Source organism: Anarhichas minor, unplaced genomic scaffold, assembly GCF_050575085.1.
Source record: "Anarhichas minor isolate MPS153535 unplaced genomic scaffold, ASM5057508v1 ptg000138l, whole genome shotgun sequence".
In the NCBI taxonomy this organism is placed as follows: domain Eukaryota; kingdom Metazoa; phylum Chordata; class Actinopteri; order Perciformes; family Anarhichadidae; genus Anarhichas; species Anarhichas minor.
The window spans coordinates 141,058-160,361 of NW_027466584.1; the positions used below are offsets into that span (position 1 = coordinate 141,058).

Genomic DNA, 19,304 nt, shown 5'->3' on the forward strand with positions numbered 1-19,304 from the left:
TGACAATATTCTACTTATTTATTACGTCTCTGCTGATGCCTCCTGTTGTTGCACTATCCTCTCTGCTGCTGTAATACTTTAGATCTGCGCTGTGGCACTAATGAAGGATCGTCTTCTCTTGAATATTAAATGAATACTGAAACACGCACCCTTTGCTTGGTGATGTTGCGGATGTGGATCATCTCTGGGGTGTCATACAAGAAGCAGCCGAGTCCTCTCAGCCACGACAGATCCTCTTTGTATTTCAGCTACAACAAAACAAACAACAAAGATTTCAACCGACAGTTTCATACTAAAGTTTTAGAGATACCTCCGTGTGTCGTGCGTCTTGTCGTCACACCTCGCTGGTGATCTGGTTGACGTGGTAGCAGTGCATCAGCTGGGGCGTGATGGGCAAATTGATCAGCTGGCCTCTGGTGTTGTAGTATTTCTCTCTGTAGCACAACTGGAAATGAGACGGGAACAAAAAGGCAGAATGATGAGAAGATACCACTCATCAGGTGCACGGATGACGTGAGTTGTGTGGAAGCGGTTCCCTACGTCGCTGATGTGCTTCTGGTTCTTCTTGACTTGTCTGATATCCGGAGTGTCGTAGGTCGTGTGGATCTTGTCCTTCTGCTTGTGGTATTCCTCCCGATACAGACGCTGTGGAGGACAGAAGGCAGCACATGAGAGTGTTTTATATCGAGCGGTGCAGCGGATCATGAAAGTCACGGTTCGGTTACGGTTAGCACAAAAGATAAAAAGGATTAAATATTACTTTTAGATCTCTGATCAAGTGTTTTTGCCGCTGATACTAAATGATGATCATTGTTTATCCATATCTGCAGATTCAGATCTCTTTGTTGTTTGATTACAGCAGCTGGTCTACAAGGATCCAGCATGTTGATATTTTAACCACCGTCCCAAAAATCATTTCAACGCTCTGAAGTCAGTAAACAGTCAAAATACTGAATGTTGTACTTTTACTTTGTTATAGTCATTTATAGTGTTTTTTTTCTTCATTCAAATTATATTTTTCTTCATTAAAATGAATCTAGTCATTGTTATTTTTGAATGATGTATTATAATGTTCTTAGAGCTCGTGTTATGAAGTTAAACAGCTCATAATTCATCTCTAATATCTATTTTATATTCATGTGAAAACCTCCATGAAGTCCTGATCACATATTTTACTGAATATTGGAGAACGATCGTCAGTGAAACTTTATTTACACTGTGATGGTTAACGATGAACTGTGTGATTGATCTGAGGTTCACTGTGTGATGAAGCGAGAGGGGATCAGCACGGATCACGGATCCACTACGATCTGTTACCTCACTAGTTTTATCCAGTGGAAGAGAAGCTGTGTCTCATCTTACGTTGTTGGTGATCTTGTTGGCCTTCCTTGAGTTGACGAAGTTCACGCCCTCTGGGTGAAGAGTGTAGGCCTTCGCTTTCATCATCTCGTAGGCTTCCTTGTACTTCACCTGCACAAATAAAGCAAAATATGATTCAGTAAGATAAAAAAAGAAAGAAACTCCATTAGCAAACAAGTTCTGTGGATGGTTGTACTTACACAGCTGGTGACGATGCTGTTCATCTTAGCCTGCTTGATGAGAGGGGTGTCGTGGGGGAGCGAGTAACCGGTGGGCATCTGGTTCTTGTTGGCCTCCTTGTACCAGTTCTGAGAGAAGACAAGACAACAAGGTGAGACGGGACGTTAGAGAGTCAGAGGGTGTTTGAAAAACAACCCATTGAAAGGTTGCTTCAGTGCCTATAGGACCCCTAGATTCAGGACTGGTCCAGGACCCACAGGGGGTTTATTTGGGTTTTTCCATCGTCTCTAATTTAACATTTTCATCTGCAGTACGTCTTTCAGCCACATGAGATACAACATTAAATCTGTTTAATTTATAGATGAGGCCTGTTGTGAACGGTGCTATATGTATAAAGTTATTGTCATTATTTCTGAAGGCTGAACATTAGGGAGTGTTGTTCTTACATCACTCTGGATGTAGTTGGCCATGCGAGCCCTCTCTGTGTCGACGGTCACAGCCGGAGCCGTGTTGGTTCCCTTGATGTTGGCGTTGTAATCGTAGCGGTAGTGCAGCTGGAAAAAAGAAACAGAAGAACGAAACGATGAGATGTACGGCCATGATTTTCTTTTTGATATTTCGATATTTTTGGAGTAAGTAAAGATTTCACTTACGTCGCTCAGGTTCTGAGAGTTCTGCTTGGACGTCTCGTACACTGGAGTGTCCATCACCACCGAGTACTCCTTGAAGGACTCGATACCTTTGGCTCTGTACTTGTTCTGGAACAAAAACACATTGAACACGAGATGTTTAAAAAGTCTACGGAGGATTCATTGAGGAAGGCAAGAGGAGGAAAGAAACCAGTGGAAAGATGAACAGACAGAATCACTGAGGGAGGATGTGAGGTGGAGTGAATGTGTCCTGCGTGCTGACCTCGCTCTGGAGATCACCGGCATGCTTGACGCGGAGGATCTCCGGCGTGTCCCAGGCGTAGCAGCCGATTCCCTTCAGCCAGTTCAGGTCGTCCTTGTAGATGATCTGTGGAGAGAACACGAGAGAACACACACCGTACGTTACTTTGTGTGTTTGTATTGCAAACCAGTCAAAAAGTACGGAAACTAGCTGAAACACGAAGGGCTGCTACTTTTGATTTTTACGTTATGTTTTATTCATTAAACACAAGACTCAGGAGAGAATTCACAAAGAATAGTTTGCAGCAGCAATCAGATTCCCAAATAGCACAAACTTGCCCATAAAGATTTGCAGCTGAAGGAATAAATGTGTTTATCTGTCATGAAATATTTTGGAGAATAATGCAACGAACACGTGTTGAGCAACAACGCCTTTATGCATGCTAGTGGGTAAACAAAGCTTAAATGCATGTAGCTATCAGCGCTGATCTTTGTGAATTGGACAGTTTTTTTGCAATGAGGCTTATTTGAATAGAAAAGGGTCAATTTTGCGCCAAATGTCTGCATATGAACTCATTTAAATACGAGCAAATAGCACAGAATTTTTAATGTATTTTTTAATATAGTAAATAAGAAGGCGGCTGGTCACTTAATAACGATAAAGTTGCCATGTTATAACAATATCTTGCATTGTATAAGATGCTTAAACAGTGTTATAAAATGCAAGTTAAATAAGAAGGTATAGCATCATAAACTATATGCAAGAATATGGCTGTCCCTCTGACCGACCTTCAGCTACTGATGCATGAGAAGCAGAGAGGATGGAGAGTAGTTACTCACGTCGCTGAGCTGCTCGTTGACTTTGCGTGCCTGGGTGTACACCTGCATGTCAGGGAGGCAAATCCACTGATGCAGGTGCTTGCGGTAGTTGATCTCGCTGACGCTGGACTGGGTTTTGCGGGCAGACAGGATCTCCAGCATGTCTGGTGGGATATGGTTCTTGGCCTTGCACTTCTCGTAGTTCTCCCTGTAGAGACGCTGTAAAGATGGACAACCCCGGCTTTATTCTCCTGTATCCCTCCTCGTTAGAAGAAAATGCAGATGAAAGGGCTCGACAGATTCTACTTACGTCCAGGACCAGCTTTCCAGCTTTGATGCAGCGAGCGGTGCCGGGATCGTCCTCCAGAGACTTGGGCAGACTGTAGAGGGATTTGAACTTCTCGTACTCCTCCTTGTACTTCACCTAAAAAAAAAAGAAAAAAAGTGGCCACGGGGTTTCATATTGTGTGACTTAAACATCCAAGCGCAGTCTTAACATGAGGTGGAATGAACAGAAGTTAAACTCACGCCGCTCAGAATGATCTTCTGCTGCTTGGCGTGCTGCAGGGCGTGTGAGTCGGGTGGAATCTGGTAGCTCTTGTCTTTGATTTTGTCCCAGGCGGCGCTGTACTCTTTCTGTTGACAGAAGACCCCAAAACACATTACGTCATTGCACGTGACGACGCCGTTTACAAAGCTTTAACCGTGACCTTATCTTACTTTGCTGAAGAGGTGCTTGAAGTTGTGGCATCTGGCGTAGTCGTGCGTATCCAGAATGGTGGTGTACAAGTGCTTCTCCTTATGATAAGCCTCCCTGTAGTTGAGCTGTCGATGACAAAGTGTTGAATTAACGCACTCAATCAGGCACTTCAATCTCAAACGTTATATTTGTGTTTTTAAAAGTGCAGCTCACTCACATCACTGGCCCAGGTGTTACCCAGGACAGCAGTCACGTAGGCCGGGGTGTCCGTCACGATGGAGTAATTGTTGAATTCTTTCTTGGCCTCATGTCTGTATTGAAGCTGAAAGGGAAAACGTGACACGGGTAAATATAGAATTAAAGTTAATCATATGAATATGAATAACGTTTCTGACGGCTCTTCCACGCTGTTACTCACTTCGCTCTGCAGCTCGTAGGCCTTCTTGGCGCGGACGATCTCTGGCGTGTCCCAGACAAAGCAACCCATCCCCTTCATCCAGTTCAGGTCCTCCTTGTAGAACACCTGTTGAAGCAAAATGACACGTTCAACAATGGAGAGAACATCTGAATTGGGATTTCTGGATACAAGCTGCTTGTCAAAACAAATAAAAGTCTCACTTCATGAGAACAACTCCAAGATTTCGGGCTGCAAAATAGCTGCTCTTACAATAGCTCTCAATTTTTAAAGATCCTAAAGTTACTACAAGGAACTTTAACTTAGTGTTGATTCTGTTGGTCCCTGAGGACTAAAGCTGTAGTGTCTCTGAGCACCAGAGTCTCTTTAGAAAACCTCTCAGTCTACTGCAGCAGGTCTGACAGTCTGCCCCTCTCAGTCCTGGTTCTGGTTCTCCTGTGCCTCCCGTCCCTCCAGCGGGTCCAGCAATACGTCCTGGGTCTCCAGCAGCGTGGTGTCGGTGTTGACTCCCAGAGAGGAGAAGCTCTGCTCCTGGAGGAGGAGGAGGAGGAGGAGGAGACGCTGCTGCTGCTGAGCTCTCCTCCTCCCTTTGGAGCTCCGACTGCAGGTCCAAGGCTGCAGGTGAAGCCGGATCTGGGTCAGTCCACGGTGGACCGGTCTCTGCTGGAGGATCTGGGTCTGTCCACGGTGGACCGGTCTCTGCTGGAGGATCTGGGTCTGTCCACGGTGGACCGGTCTCTGCTGGAGGATCTGGGTCTGTCCACGGTGGACCGGTCTCTGCTGGAGGATCTGGGTCTGTCCACGGTGGACTGGTCTCTGCTGGAGTCTGAGCTGAAGGAGGTTCTGGTGAACCTGCATGATTTCATCTGGTTTCATCAGAATCTGACCCGGTGGCTCCGATGACGAGCATTAAGAATAACTCTATAGAAACAGACCATCTTCTCTCTGATGGTCTCTTTACTGATGGAGGTCTGATAGAGGACCAGGACTACACTGAGACTGGTTCATATAGAGGATCAGGACTACACTGAGACTGGTTCATATAGAGGATCAGGACTACACTGAGACTGTTTTATAACCAAGTAAATGTTCCTCAAAGTAACTTTAAGAGAGCTTTCATCAAATACCAACCACATATCATATATATATATATATATAGACTAGAGTTTGTCCAAACGAGTCAAATCACATAGCGAGCAGCAGATGAGCTTTGAAGAAGAACCTACATCACTGAGAATCTCGTTGGTCTTGCGGGCACGGATGGCGTCCACCTGGTCAGGGTGGCACGTCCACTGGTGCAGGTAGGTGCGGTAGAGGACGTCGCTCAGCATGTCTTGGCAGCGCTTAGCAACCTTGTTGGCGATGATGTCTGGTGGGAGGTGAGTCTTGGTCTTGCTGTGGTGGTAGTCCTTCTGGTAGACCCTCTGTGAAGACATTCAGACCATGGGAAGTTATTGACATTGTCATTACCAATGTGACACAAATTGACCTAAAATTTTATTTTAGAACAAATGTAAATAATCTCTGGTCATATAAGTGTCGACAGGGTTTAGGGACATGTCCCTACCAACATGGAACAAGAAGCAACTTCCAGTTCTGAAGAGTGAATCCAAAGCTTCATGTGTTGAAGCTGCATTCTCTCTACTGTCCACCAGGGGGCGACTCCTCTGGTTGTATAGAAGTCTATGAGAAAATCTTACGAGGCGATTGTTTGGCAGCAGTAAGTACATTTTGTTTAAAGTATGTTTTCTGCTAGCCACCGTTAGCATCACAGTTAAGATGAATTATAGAAGCACCTTGCTAAGAAGCTTTCTGCGCTAGCTGGTAACTTAGCGTTTTCTATGCTAACAGCACTTGCCCCTGCCGGGCCTCGCTTCTTCAAAGCTCCAGCCTCTCGTCCAAATATGGTCACCTCTAGCTCCCAAAAAACCCAAGATGGCAACGGCCAAAATGCCGAACTCAAAACGGCTTCAAAACGGTAGTCGACAAACCAATAGGTGACGCCCCGGCGGCTACGTCCACTTCTTCTATACAGTCTATTGTATAAGATCAATACAAAAAGTATTTTGGATATCTTACCAGTCCCTTGTTCTTCTCCTGGGTGCCACAGCGCATCACCTCGGGGAAGTCCACCAGCGTCCCAGCCATGTAGTGACCCTTGGCCTTCTCATGGGCATCCTTGTACTTGACCTGGTAGCATCCAGAATAAGAAAAGTCTCAACTGTTATTTACATTCCACAAGAAGAAAAACATGACTCCTTATTATCGGCATTGACGCCCATGAAGAAGACGCGTACATCACTGATGATCTCTCTGCCCTTCTTGCCGCTGAGAAGTGGGATGTATTCATGGTTCAGCTGGTAGCCTGATGCTTTAGACTCGTCCCATTGCTGTTTGTAGAGTTTCTGAAATCACACAAGCACAAAGTGTAAAACAAGGCTAATGTATGACATCATAAAAACAAATGCAATAATAAATACTTTGCATTACCTCACTGATGTTCTTGGACACCTCCCTGCTGTGAGCCAGTTGAGGAGTGTCTGCTGAACCAATATAATGACCCTTTTCTGCATTGAAGGTCTCTTTGTACTTCAACTATAGCAGGAAGCAAAAACAACAGATGTTTGTTTATTACCAAGCTACTTGAAATTAAGAAGTTTAAATTAGATTTTTTCTTTACATACATCACTGAGGTTTGCATCGTTTATCCTCGCCAAGATGAGCTCCGGACGGTCCACGATCAGGGTGAATTTTGCAAAGCAGTCCTTGGCATTCTTCTTGTAGTGCCTCTGCAATGTGAAACATACAGCATTGAGGTGAGACCACAACCAACTGGCACGAAGAAAGGGGAAAAAGGTGCTAAAAGACCGAATGCAATGCAGTTCACCCACCTCGTTCATGATCTCCTGGGCATTTCTGACCTTGACGTGATCAACAGACTCAGCTGCCACCCAGCCGCAGCCACGGAGCCATTCCATATCAGCCTTATACACATTCTGAAGACAGGAAGCAAGACGTTCAGATACAGTTCGTTGTATGATTGATTGATTTGTTTTCATGTTACGCCCATAACGTGGCTAACCCTCGTGGGTTTATAAAACACCAAAGATGTCCAAAATGTCCAAAAAGTGGTCAAACATTTCATTCAATTTCATGTTATCTCACCGCTCGGTCTTAAACTCATTTCTCTGCCTTCTCTTCCAGGCTTGGAAAATAAAATCTGCTACAAGGAAGTGCACCTCTCTCACACAATAAACAAGGTCTGTCCTCCTCTGACGTGACATAAAACCTGACGGTTACTGGGGCTGACAGTGCAGGAGAAACATTTTGGTCCTAATCTAAAGATCACAAAGTAGCCTTTTTTTCTGGAAAATGACAAATTGTTCATTAAAATGTAGATAGAGGAGTCCAGTGATGAGCACTCACATTGCTTTGAAGATCGTAGGCTTTGCGGGCCTGCATGACATCGGTCTGGTCCGGCATGCAGGTCCAGTTGTGCAGGCGGGTTCTGTAGTTGAAGTCGTTGACTTGGATCTGGCACTTCTTGGCGAGCTCCAGAGTCAGCATGTCTGCCGGCAGGTTGTACTTGGTCTTGGACTCGTTGAAGTCCTTCTTGTACAGGGCGTCACTGGCGATCTTGGCTGAGTTCAGAGCCAGCATGATCAGAGGGTCGTCCTGGACGCAGCGAGCGCCGATGTGGTGGCCCAACTGCTTACGGTAACTGGCGAGGTACTTATGCTACAGGATGGACATAAATCATAAATTCAGCTACACAATTCTAATAAACGTTATTATGAAAAACACAACTTTGTCCCAAATACTCACTTGACTCTGAACTTTACTCGTTTGGATGCACTGCTTGATTGGAACAGCATCTCCAGGCATGAAGTATCCCGTGGCTTTGACCGCATCCCAAGCTTTGGTGTACAGTTTCTGCAAGAGACAGAAGTAGTTATTCGGGTTAATAATGATGTCATGCTTATTTGGTACAGGACAAAGCATTGTTGACTTGCTGAGGAGTTGGTCTTACCGGGTGAACGTTCTTCGCCACCTCTCTGGCTGTGGCGAGAGTTGGGGTGTCTGAGACCGTGTACTTGGTCTTGTCCTTGTGCCAGGCCTCACGATATTTAGCCTGAGCAGAGCGATAAATCAAAATTCAGTTACCAGAAAAAGAAACTACACATTTGTCACGTCACTATTGTGTGAAGGCTAAACATTTTAACTAATAGAGATCACAATCAAACCTCCACAGTTATTACTTACATTAAGACAGTTATTTTTTGAATTACAAGTTTTTCTGAAAGTTTATGTTTTAATATCCAAATGAGGCTTTTTTATCACCAGAACATAAATGTGAACATTAGATAAAAGCAGGTTCAAAAATATTTGTACAGAGGAAATGTTAGATATGTCTTTGTATCACTACATAAATCAGAAAATACCGTCAACAGCCATTAAAAAAATAAAGATATGTTTTGTTAAATTACAGACATTTTGGTGAATAACATAAAACTAATATATATATCACCATGAAATTAAGACAATTATTTTTTGTATTACAAGCTTTCTGAAATAAAATGTTTAAATATGCAAATGAGGCATTATCTAATGGTAACTTTTGATGAATTTAGGAGAAATCTACAGACACAAATAGAGAAAGTAGTCAAATAAATACTCTAAAAGAAGACGTGTTAGGGAAGAAAAAGAGACCAAAATCTCTAAATTAAAAGCATTAAAAGCAGTTTTTGCATGTACCTTCTACCTTACGGGTCCCCTTTTCTATCATTTAGTAATCTGACTAAGTGACATATTTCATGGATATCTCATATTACACTGAATGCATATCTATAGCAGTAAAGAACAGCTGATAAACTGTGTAATTAACCCGAATAGTGAAAGTATAACTGCAGGAAATCTGTGTAAAACAGACAATTTAGATGAATTTTGAACAGATTATTTTCTTCCTGCTATTTTTTAGGAACTTTTAATATAATTATCTGCATTGTGTTTTATTTTAACAATCATACAAATTTAACAGGCTTTTTTTGGACAAATTGTTACTGTTACTGCTATTTGGTTAACGGGATAACGAGGCTGTTTAGGAAACATTAGCTGGTGTTCAGGTCTTCACTGCGCCCTTATCTTGTTTATATCTTACAAATAAGCCAAACTTTAAAAATAACCATTTAATTTAATGCTGCCATTTAGGCCAACTGTATATTTTGTCATCCTCACCTCGTTGAGGACTCCAGCAGCATTCTTAGCACAAACCAAGTCGACTCTGTCAGTTGGAACTGTGAATTTCTGATCATCCAACTTGACACGGTAGCCTCTCTGTAAAGAAGCAAGAAAGATACATGAGAACAATAATTCAGCTAATTTAATTTAGTATTTATATATATATATTTTTTTAAATGTTTACAAATGTATATAAATGTCTGAGATTTCGCAAGTAATAAAAGAGTCAAATTATAGTGGTACTTACCTCAGCCAGGACCTTCTGTGCATGCTTCACCTTCATAACATCCACAGACTCATGTGGCACCCATCCACATCCACGAAGCCACTCCAAGTCAGCTCTGTACACAGCCTGAGGACACAAAACAGACGCATGTTTACGTGTTTCCACAACAGTGAACAAAGTATCTACACAGAAAATAATCACAATGTGAGCGTTTCATGGGCTAAAATAGGAGTTTACATATCGTTAAAAAGATCCAATAACTATTTGAATATCCACGTAAACCTACATCGCTCTGCAGGTCGTAGGCCTTTCTGGCCTGGACCACATCGTTGGAGTCCGGCAGACAGGTCCAGTTGTGCAGAAGAGTTCTGTAGTTGAAGTCGTTGACTTGGATCTGGCACTTCTTGGCGAGCTCCAGAGTCAGCATGTCTGCCGGCAGGTTGTACTTGGTCTTGGACTTGTTGAAGTCCTTCTTGTACAGGGCGTCACTGGCGATCTTGGCCGAGTTCATAGCCAGCATGATCAGAGGGTCGTCCTGGACGCAGCGAGCGCCGATGTGGTGGCCCACTTGCTTACGGTAACTCGCGTGGTACTTGTACTACAAAGAGATGAAAGACTGAATGAGGAAAGTGTCTCATTTATGAATCTGTATTTCAACCTCATCCAGAGTTCTCTTCTTACGTCACTGATGATATCTCTGGAAGCTCTAGCCTTCAGCACGGCGATGGCATCCTGCTTGATGTGGTAGCCCTTGGCCTTCTGGTCGTCCCATGCCTTTGTGTACAGTTTCTGCACACAGCAAAAAACATTTGATCAAAAACACTGAAATACATAGTGTATCATCAGCAGATGAAAATCATAGGGATCATGCACTGATATGTATATAGTTTGAAGATATTTATGTAAAGTTTTACGAGTTTCAGCACCTGCAGAACTCATGCAGATCTTGTAATTATGCAAACTTACGTTGCTGATGGTGATAGCGTTGGCTTTGGACAGCACAGCGGCGGGGGTGTCAACTGGCAGGCGGAAAGAGAGCTTGTCTTTATCCCAGACTTCTCTATACTTCCTCTGTTAGAAAGATACAAAAAAAGCAACATTAACTTCTCATTTATAAAGATATTTATGCAACAATATGTGTACAGTTTTAAATGTGTTATTACTCACATCACTGATGTTGTGAGCGTTCTGCTTGGACAAGACGATCGCCGGGAGGTCAACCACGCTGGTGAACTTCACAGAGCTGGGGGGCTGGCGGTAGAGCCTCTCGTTGATGATGGCCTGAGCTTTTCTAGCTTTGACGACGTCCACGGAGTCCTGTGGTGACCAGCCGCATCCCCTCAGCCACTCCATGTCGGCTTTATACACGGCCTGGAAAACAGAAAGCAGTTCAAACCCCAACAAATATTGTTGACTTTCAGTCACCAGTTAACACGGTCACTGGTTAAACTGAAACACCTGTTGCTCTAAAACGGTCGCAATTCTGTAGAACTTGATTCGATTCTGACAACCGAACTTAAAACAACCAGACATTTTTAATTCAATGTTTAAAGCTTGATAACTCGTCTGGATTTAAGTATATTTTTTGCTGCTGTAACAAACAAATTTCCCCTTGCGGGATGAATAAAGTATCTATCTATCTATCTATCCATCCATCCCTCCGGATGTCTGGAGCAAAACAACACTTGTTGACAACAAGTAAACACATATTTTTAAGGATGTTGCTGTAAAATGTCGGCTGTAATAGAATCTATAAGACTTGCTGACTCAATGAACGGTATTAAACACAAACTCAAAATGTCGCTTTCAAATATAGCCTCCAACTATCCGCTGTCTGTTTTTAATCTTTGATGATTTTCTCTTATTTCTAAATAATAGAGACACTAACTCTCTTCCTTCCTTTTTGTGCATTTGTACAGTTTTCAAACTTGTGCTTTTTGTTTTTGCTGCTGAATCGTAGCGAAAAATAAGCAAAATGATAAACCTCATTCTTATGAAAGGTGCTACATAAATAAAGTTCATTCATTAATTTGTCCGACTACGGGATGTCTAAAAAAAAATTGGATTTTCCTTTCATTTGTTGGATGCAGATCTTGGTTCAAAATGTAAGGAGGGATCTGACTATCAATGAAACCAACATACTGTATATACAGAATCCTACAACTCTGAGTATGAGTTAGCATGGCCACGAAAACAAATGTACCTTCATGTGCTAATGACGCTTATAGGTGTAACAGTACAAATACGATAAGAGCTAAAAACAAACTCCAAACCAATCCTCTCCAGCTTTCCATTGTACTCACATCGCTCTGGAGGTCGTAGGCCTTTCTAGCCTGAACCACATCCGTGGAGTCTGGCAGGCAGGTCCACTGGTGTAAGTGAGTTCTGTAGTTGAAGTCGTTCACTTGATGCTGGCACTTCTTGGCCAGTTCAATCGCCAGCATGTCGCCTGGCAGGTTGTACTTGGTCTTGGTCTTGTTGAAGTCCTTCTTGTAGATGTTGTCGCTGGAGATCCTGGCTGCGTTAGCGGCCAACATGATCAGAGGGTCGTCTCTGACGCTGAGCGCACCAATATGATGGCCACATTGCTTGCGGTAACCGGCCTTGTATTTGTACTGAATTTTTTTTGGAATGGAAGTATTTTTGATTAGTTTTATTGACAAAAAAAAAGAAAAATGCTGCAGAAGAATTCAGCTTGTGAAGGGAATATGAAAACGAGCGGTTCAGACTTACATCACTGACGATGTCTCGGGAGGCCCTGGCTGATTTAACAGAAATTGCATCTTTGGGAAGGTAGTAGCCTTTGTTTATGGCGTCCATATAGCCTTCACGGTATTGTTTCTGGGAAAAGGGAAGGATACAGTTAGGGTGTCTGATATATATATACACCATAATAAAAAATACCAGTTTCCTTTAAGGGCAACAATTAAATGTCAATATTCATCCTTCAAACTTTAGCACTCTTAACTGATTAAGATAAAGCTAACAGTTACTGATATGATCATTCGTGATTACTGGTTATACAGCTACATGACGAGGCCCTGCATTACCAGACTGGTGTTGATTTTGTTCTGCTTGGCCAGGATGATCTCGGGGGTGTCGGGCATGATGTGGAGGTTGATCTTGTCCTTCTCCCAGGCAGAAGTGTACGCTTTCTGCAAACAGCATAGTAACACGGTTTAGTGAGAAGTGACTTGTCTGAGTCATAGAACAATATCATGAAGCAACCAGAGCTTAGAGCTTAGAGCTTAGAGCTAGCTAAAAGTCTCCATCAAACAACTGGATTTGTTAACAATTTGAATTGTACAAAATTACATTTGAACACATCATGGAAACGTTACAATTTAACTTCACCCAATACTAATTTTAACAGAATGGAGCTTGAATGCATCATAATGAGGAATTGTTTCATAATTTTTGAGAACACTCCCACAAAATAAAACGAAAATAATAAAGAAGAATTAATCAATAAATAAAATACATTGAAATAAGACTGAATACTACCTTGTCCATGGTGTGGGCATTGGCCTGAGCCAGGACAAAGGGAATGTCAGTTGTCTTGGCGGTGAATTTGAAGTGGCTGGGATGCTGACGGTACTTAATCTCGCTCAGGATCTCGGTGGCTTTCTTGACTTTTTCCACATCAACTGAACCGATTGGCACCCAACCTGTTCCCCTGATCCATTCCATGTCGGCCTTGTAAACAGCCTAAGAATCACAGCGGGGAGGACAAACATTGACTTCTCTTTTTGAAAAAAAAATCTTTGCAGTTTTCAGCAAAACACATTCCAAAGGAATTTTTTATTGCTCACATCGCTCTGGAGGTCGTAGGCCTTTCTGGCCTGGACCACATCAGTGGAGTCAGGTAGGCAGGTCCAGTTGTGCAGATGAGTTCTGTAGTTGAAGTCGTTGACTTGGATCTGGCACTTCTTGGCGAGCTCCAGAGTCAGCATGTCTGCCGGCAGGTTGTACTTGGTCTTGGACTTGTTGAAGTCCTTCTTATACAGGGCGTCACTGGCGATCTTGGCTGAGTTCAGAGCCAGCATGATCAGAGGGTCGTCCTGGATGCAGCGAGCGCCGATGTGGTGGCCCAACTGCTTACGGTACCCCACCTTGTATTTGTACTGTGTAGAGAGAAAGAGTGAAGTGATGATTAACAGAATATGGCACAAATAAGCACAAGTCACTATCAGAGAGAATTCATTTATATGTTACGTACATCACTGATGATTTCTCTTCCACGTTTGGCAGCAACAATAGAGACGGCATCGGTCTTAATGTCGTAGCCCTTCCTAAACATCTCCTCAACACCTTCCCTGTATATTTTCTGGAAGTGAAAAGAAAAAATAGTTTAGTTATAAAAATGAAAATCACATACAACACGGATATTTTCTGACATGGATGTGTAACACCCAAAACAGACCAGAACGTACCTTGCTGATGTTGTAAGCATTAGCTCTAGAGAGCAGAATCTCAGGTAAGTCAAAGATCACATGGTTCTTAACCTTGTCAGCCTCCCAAGCAGCAGTGTAGTTTTTCTGCGGTGAGAAACACAAAAAGAAAACACAAATTGTAAACACCAGGAAAAGATGGAACAAATGTGCCAAATTCGTAAACAAGGGATGTGATATTCTTTACCTTGTTGATGATTGCAGCATTCGCTTTGGCCAAGACCATGGGGATAGAAGTCATGTCAGTTGTAAATTTCTGTGTGTCTGGTTTGAGCTTGTAGAGATGGTCGCTGAGAATTATTCCAGCATTCTTGGCCTTCAACACATCAGGTGAACCAATGGGGACCCATCCTACGCCCACGATCTCATCCAAGTCGGCTTTGTATACAGCCTGTTGGGAAAAGCATTTAAACACATTAAGCACGGTCGATAAAAGGCATGTTGAGACATGTTGAATGTGTCAAAAGGAGGGCTCACATCACTCTGGAGGTTGTAGGCTTTTCTGGCCTGGACCACATCACTGGAGTCTGGCAGACAGGTCCAGTTGTGCAGGCGGGTGATGTAGTTGGCGTGGTTGACCTGGATCTGGCACTTCTTGGCCAGCTCAATACTCAGCATGTCCACCGGCAGGTGGAACTTGGTCTTGGACTTGTTGAAGTCCTTCTTGTACAGGACGTCACTGGCGATCTTGGCTGAGTTCAGAGCCAGCACGATCAGAGGGTCGTCCTGGACGCAGCGAGCACCGATGTGGTGGCCCACCTGCTTACGGTACCCCACCTTGTACTTGTACTGAGGATATTAGCATAAAATGTTTTAGTTACAAGTAGAACAACGCTGACATTATGTGTAATACCAGTGTGTCAATCATTGGGTTGTACCGAATGTGATGTTTTTAGATTCAAAGCTTCTATCGCGGTCTTCAAATACAGCTTTGAATGGAATATATGATTTTGTGTTATTGTGGTAATATAGCTTAAATGTAATTTATGGTACTGTTAGATTTCTGCAAGACCGCACCAATAATACAGGTGCGTGCAAGAGAGTGAACAGTTTTGACTGCAGTAAAGATGTTGATTTTGAAAGGCTTAACGCCAACAAATAAGGACTAAAGCAGAATATTTTGTTCAATAAAACATGTTTTGAATCTTTACACGCAATGTTTTTGTAACATATAAATAATAATAACATGTCAATGTTATGGATAAAGCTTCCAAGTATGCGGTACAGCCCTAGTCAATCAAATACAAACAGACATTTGATTCAGTATTCAGTATGAGTCACTTACATCACTGACGATGTCCCTGGACGCCTTGGCAGCCTTGACAGACACTGCATCCACAGGGAGGAAATAGCCTTTGTTGATGGTGGCCTCATAACCTTGTCTGTACAGTTTCTGAAAAGTAGAACATACTTTTTATGGATACTTTTGTGAACTGTTTTAACAAATGGAGGTCTCATCGTGGCACTTAATTCTGGAGAGCTTCAGGCTTTCCACAAACCCAACCTTGCTCATGTTGATAGCGTTCTGCTGAGAGAGGACGATCTCAGGCGTGTCAGGGTTGATGTGCAGCTTGGTCTTGTCCTTCTCCCATGCCTCGGTGTAGAGGCGCTGGAACAAACCACAAATATTTTGTTACTTGATGGTATCAACTGGAGAGATCTCCATTGCAAAGCAAGGTAGTCACTATGTACTATAGAACCTTTAATTTCAACCAATAAAATTACAAACTCTAACCTTGTTCATGGTCAAAGCGTTATTCTTTGCCAGTACGATGTTCATGGCATCTGTGGTGCTGGTGAAGGGAATCTTCCAGGGGTGCTGGCGGTACTTCCTTTCACTCAAGGCGTCTCCAGCCTTCTTGGCTTTCTCCACCTCGACTGATCCAATGGGGACCCAGCCCAGGCCCTGGAGCCACTTCAGGTCAGCTTTGTAGACGGCCTATGAGGCGCAGTAACGAAAAAAATGAAACTCCTGAGATACTTGGTAGCATGAACATGAAATAAAAAAATAAGAGAAAATAAATTAGCAGGGAAGCTACACTCACATCACTCTGTATGTCATAAGCACGTCTGGCCTGGACCACATCAGTGGAGTCTGGCAGACAAGTCCAGTTGTGGAGGCGGGTGATGTAGTTGGCGTGGTTGACCTGGATCTGGTTCTTCTTGGCCAGCTCAAAGGCCAGCATGTCCACCGGCAGGTGGAACTTGGTCTTGGACTGGTTGAAGTCCTTCTTGTACAGGACGTTACTGGCGATCTTGGCTGAGTTCAGAGCCAGCATGAGCAGAGGGTCGTCCTGGACGCAGCGAGCGCCGATGTGGTGGCCCAACTGCTTACGGTATCCTGCGTGGTACTTGTACTGGAGGAAAAGTGTAATAACCTTAGTTGTTGCAGCCCTACTTGTCAATTTGCATTTAAATAACTCAAATGAAACCCTTACATCACTGGCGATGTCCGTGGAAAGCCTTGCTGCTTTAACAGAAACGGCGTCCTGGCGCATGTCGTAGCCCTTCTTCTTGGAGTCTTCATTTGCCTGCTTGTACTTTTTCTGTACACAAACACAATCATCCCAGAGACGTTAAGTATATCAATTTACCACTGAAAGTATCCATGAATACGAGTTGAAGCACCACCATAATTATTAAATTCTCCACTTACCAAGCTGTAATTGACATTGTTGGCTTTGGCTAGAAGAACATCCATAGCGTCGGGCATGATGTGGATCTGTGACTTCTGATTCTCCCAGGCTTCAACATATGATTTCTGTCGTCATAAAAACCAAAGATATGAGAGCTTATTCATATTATGTACTCTGCAAGTTAGGGTTTGTATGAGAGGAGAAGAGAAATAGTTCAACGGAGTAATTTTGTATTATTTACACCTACTTCTCTGAGAGGATTAATGATTTCATACCTTGTTCATAACCTGAGCGTTGGCCTTAGCCAACACCATGGGCATGTCTTCAGTGGTCATTTTGAACTTGAAGTTGGTCGGGGGTTGACGATACTTTCTCTCATTTAGGGCCTCGCCTGCTTTCTTCGCCTTCTCAACATCCAGTGAACCTATAGGCACCCACCCGATGCCCTGCATCATCTTCAGATCCTCCTTGTAAATATTCTGGAGCCAACAGAAAGAGTTCATTATAGTGAAAGATGCTCCAAAACATAAAAAATGTACATTCATAAACATGATAACTTCCTACCATATGAACTCAAGGGTTCATACTCACATCACTCTGTATGTCATAAGCACGTCTGGCCTGGACCACATCAGTGGAGTCTGGCAGACAAGTCCAGTTGTGGAGGCGGGTGATGTAGTTGGCGTGGTTGACCTGGATCTGGTTCTTCTTGGCCAGCTCAAAGGCCAGCATGTCCACCGGCAGGTTGAACTTGGTCTTGGACTTGTTGAAGTCCTTCTTGTACAGCAAGTCACTGGCGATCTTGGCTGAGTTCAGAGCCAGCACGAGCAGAGGGTCGTCCTGGATGCAGCGAGCGCCGATGTGGTGGCCCAACTGCTTACGGTATCCTGCGTGGTACTTGTACTGGAGGAAAAAATTGAAACCAAAGTTCCATGGTTACATTGTAGAGAAATACATGTATGGTAGGTGTTTATCATTGTTAAAAAAATCCAACAGCTTACATCACTGGCGATGTCCGTGGAAAGCCTTGCTGCTTTAACAGAAACGGCGTCCTGGCGCATGTCGTAGCCCTTCTTCTTGGAGTCTTCATTTGCCTGCTTGTACTTTTTCTGTACACAAACACAATCATCCCAGAGACGTTAAGTATATCAATTTACCACTGAAAGTAATCCATGAATACGAGTTGAAGCACCACCATAATTATTAAATTCTCCACTTACCAAGCTGTAATTGACATTGTTGGCTTTGGCTAGAAGAACATCCATAGCGTCGGGCATGATGTGGATCTGTGACTTCTGATTCTCCCAGGCTTCAACATATGATTTCTGTAGTCATAAAAACCAAAGATATGAGAGCTTATTCATATTATGTACTCTGCAAGTTAGGGTTTGTATGAGAGGAGAAGAGAAATAGTTCAACAGAGTAATTTTGTATTATTTACACCTACTTCTCTGAGAGGATTAATGATTTCATACCTTGTTCATAACCTGAGCGTTGGCCTTAGCCAACACCATGGGCATGTCTTCAGTGGTCATTTTGAACTTGAAGTTTGTCGGGGGTTGACGATACTTTCTCTCATTTAGGGCCTCGCCTGCTTTCTTCGCCTTCTCAACATCCAGTGAACCTATAGGCACCCACCCGATGCCCTGCATCATCTTCAGATCCTCCTTGTAAATATTCTGGAGCCAACAGAAAGAGTTCATTATGGTGAAAGATGCTCCAAAACATAAAAAATGTACATTCATAAACATGATAACTTCCTACCATATGAACTCAAGGGTTCATACTCACATCACTCTGTATGTCATAAGCACGTCTGGCCTGGACCACATCAGTGGAGTCTGGCAGACAAGTCCAGTTGTGGAGGCGGGTGATGTAGTTGGCGTGGTTGACCTGGATCTGGTTCTTCTTGGCCAGCTCAAAGGCCAGCATGTCCACCGGCAGGTGGAACTTGGTCTTGGACTGGTTGAAGTCCTTCTTGTACAGGGCGTTACTGGCGATCTTGGCTGAGTTCAGAGCCAGCACGAGCAGAGGGTCGTCCTGGACGCAGCGAGCACCGATGTGGTGGCCCAACTGCTTACGGTATCCTGCGTGGTACTTGTACTGGAGGAAAAATTGAAACCAAAGTTCCATGGTTACATTGTAGAGAAATACATGTATGGTAGGTGTTTATTATTGTTAAAAAAATCCAACAGCTTACATCACTGGCGATGTCCGTGGAAAGCCTTGCTGCTTTAACAGAAACGGCGTCCTGGCGCATGTCGTAGCCCTTCTTCTTGGCGTCTTCATTTGCCTGTTTGTACATTTTCTGTAAACACAGGAAAAAAGTATGAAAAACATTCAAGCATCTTCTGAAAAATGGCGGTGTATTATTAAGTATGTTGCTTTAA

At 43.3% G+C, this 19,304-nt stretch overlaps 1 protein-coding gene across 1 annotated transcript in view; it reads right to left on the reverse strand.

Annotated features, from left to right (window-relative positions):
* Positions 1-19,304, reverse strand: part of neb (nebulin) — a 76,037-nt gene that overhangs the window by 28,595 nt on the left and 28,138 nt on the right. Inside the window, exons 47-97 of the mRNA XM_076085102.1 lie at positions 19,115-19,222; positions 18,706-19,017; positions 18,390-18,593; positions 18,135-18,239; positions 17,916-18,023; positions 17,506-17,817; positions 17,190-17,393; positions 16,935-17,039; positions 16,717-16,824; positions 16,324-16,635; positions 16,014-16,217; positions 15,783-15,887; positions 15,564-15,671; positions 14,756-15,067; positions 14,466-14,669; positions 14,261-14,365; positions 14,047-14,154; positions 13,640-13,951; positions 13,332-13,535; positions 12,878-12,982; positions 12,561-12,668; positions 12,131-12,442; positions 10,995-11,198; positions 10,794-10,898; positions 10,509-10,616; positions 10,114-10,425; positions 9,849-9,953; positions 9,599-9,697; positions 8,394-8,495; positions 8,189-8,296; positions 7,790-8,101; positions 7,255-7,359; positions 7,048-7,152; positions 6,854-6,958; positions 6,661-6,768; positions 6,443-6,553; positions 5,590-5,787; positions 4,367-4,471; positions 4,166-4,270; positions 3,969-4,073; positions 3,777-3,884; positions 3,559-3,672; positions 3,270-3,467; positions 2,452-2,556; positions 2,193-2,297; positions 1,986-2,093; positions 1,560-1,667; positions 1,363-1,470; positions 541-645; positions 341-445; positions 150-248 (exon numbers count right to left, since the gene is read on the reverse strand). Coding sequence (XP_075941217.1) covers positions 150-248; positions 341-445; positions 541-645; positions 1,363-1,470; positions 1,560-1,667; positions 1,986-2,093; positions 2,193-2,297; positions 2,452-2,556; positions 3,270-3,467; positions 3,559-3,672; positions 3,777-3,884; positions 3,969-4,073; positions 4,166-4,270; positions 4,367-4,471; positions 5,590-5,787; positions 6,443-6,553; positions 6,661-6,768; positions 6,854-6,958; positions 7,048-7,152; positions 7,255-7,359; positions 7,790-8,101; positions 8,189-8,296; positions 8,394-8,495; positions 9,599-9,697; positions 9,849-9,953; positions 10,114-10,425; positions 10,509-10,616; positions 10,794-10,898; positions 10,995-11,198; positions 12,131-12,442; positions 12,561-12,668; positions 12,878-12,982; positions 13,332-13,535; positions 13,640-13,951; positions 14,047-14,154; positions 14,261-14,365; positions 14,466-14,669; positions 14,756-15,067; positions 15,564-15,671; positions 15,783-15,887; positions 16,014-16,217; positions 16,324-16,635; positions 16,717-16,824; positions 16,935-17,039; positions 17,190-17,393; positions 17,506-17,817; positions 17,916-18,023; positions 18,135-18,239; positions 18,390-18,593; positions 18,706-19,017; positions 19,115-19,222 — 7,830 coding nt within the window. The remainder of the gene's footprint in view (positions 1-149; positions 249-340; positions 446-540; positions 646-1,362; positions 1,471-1,559; positions 1,668-1,985; positions 2,094-2,192; positions 2,298-2,451; positions 2,557-3,269; positions 3,468-3,558; positions 3,673-3,776; positions 3,885-3,968; positions 4,074-4,165; positions 4,271-4,366; positions 4,472-5,589; positions 5,788-6,442; positions 6,554-6,660; positions 6,769-6,853; positions 6,959-7,047; positions 7,153-7,254; positions 7,360-7,789; positions 8,102-8,188; positions 8,297-8,393; positions 8,496-9,598; positions 9,698-9,848; positions 9,954-10,113; positions 10,426-10,508; positions 10,617-10,793; positions 10,899-10,994; positions 11,199-12,130; positions 12,443-12,560; positions 12,669-12,877; positions 12,983-13,331; positions 13,536-13,639; positions 13,952-14,046; positions 14,155-14,260; positions 14,366-14,465; positions 14,670-14,755; positions 15,068-15,563; positions 15,672-15,782; positions 15,888-16,013; positions 16,218-16,323; positions 16,636-16,716; positions 16,825-16,934; positions 17,040-17,189; positions 17,394-17,505; positions 17,818-17,915; positions 18,024-18,134; positions 18,240-18,389; positions 18,594-18,705; positions 19,018-19,114; positions 19,223-19,304) is intronic.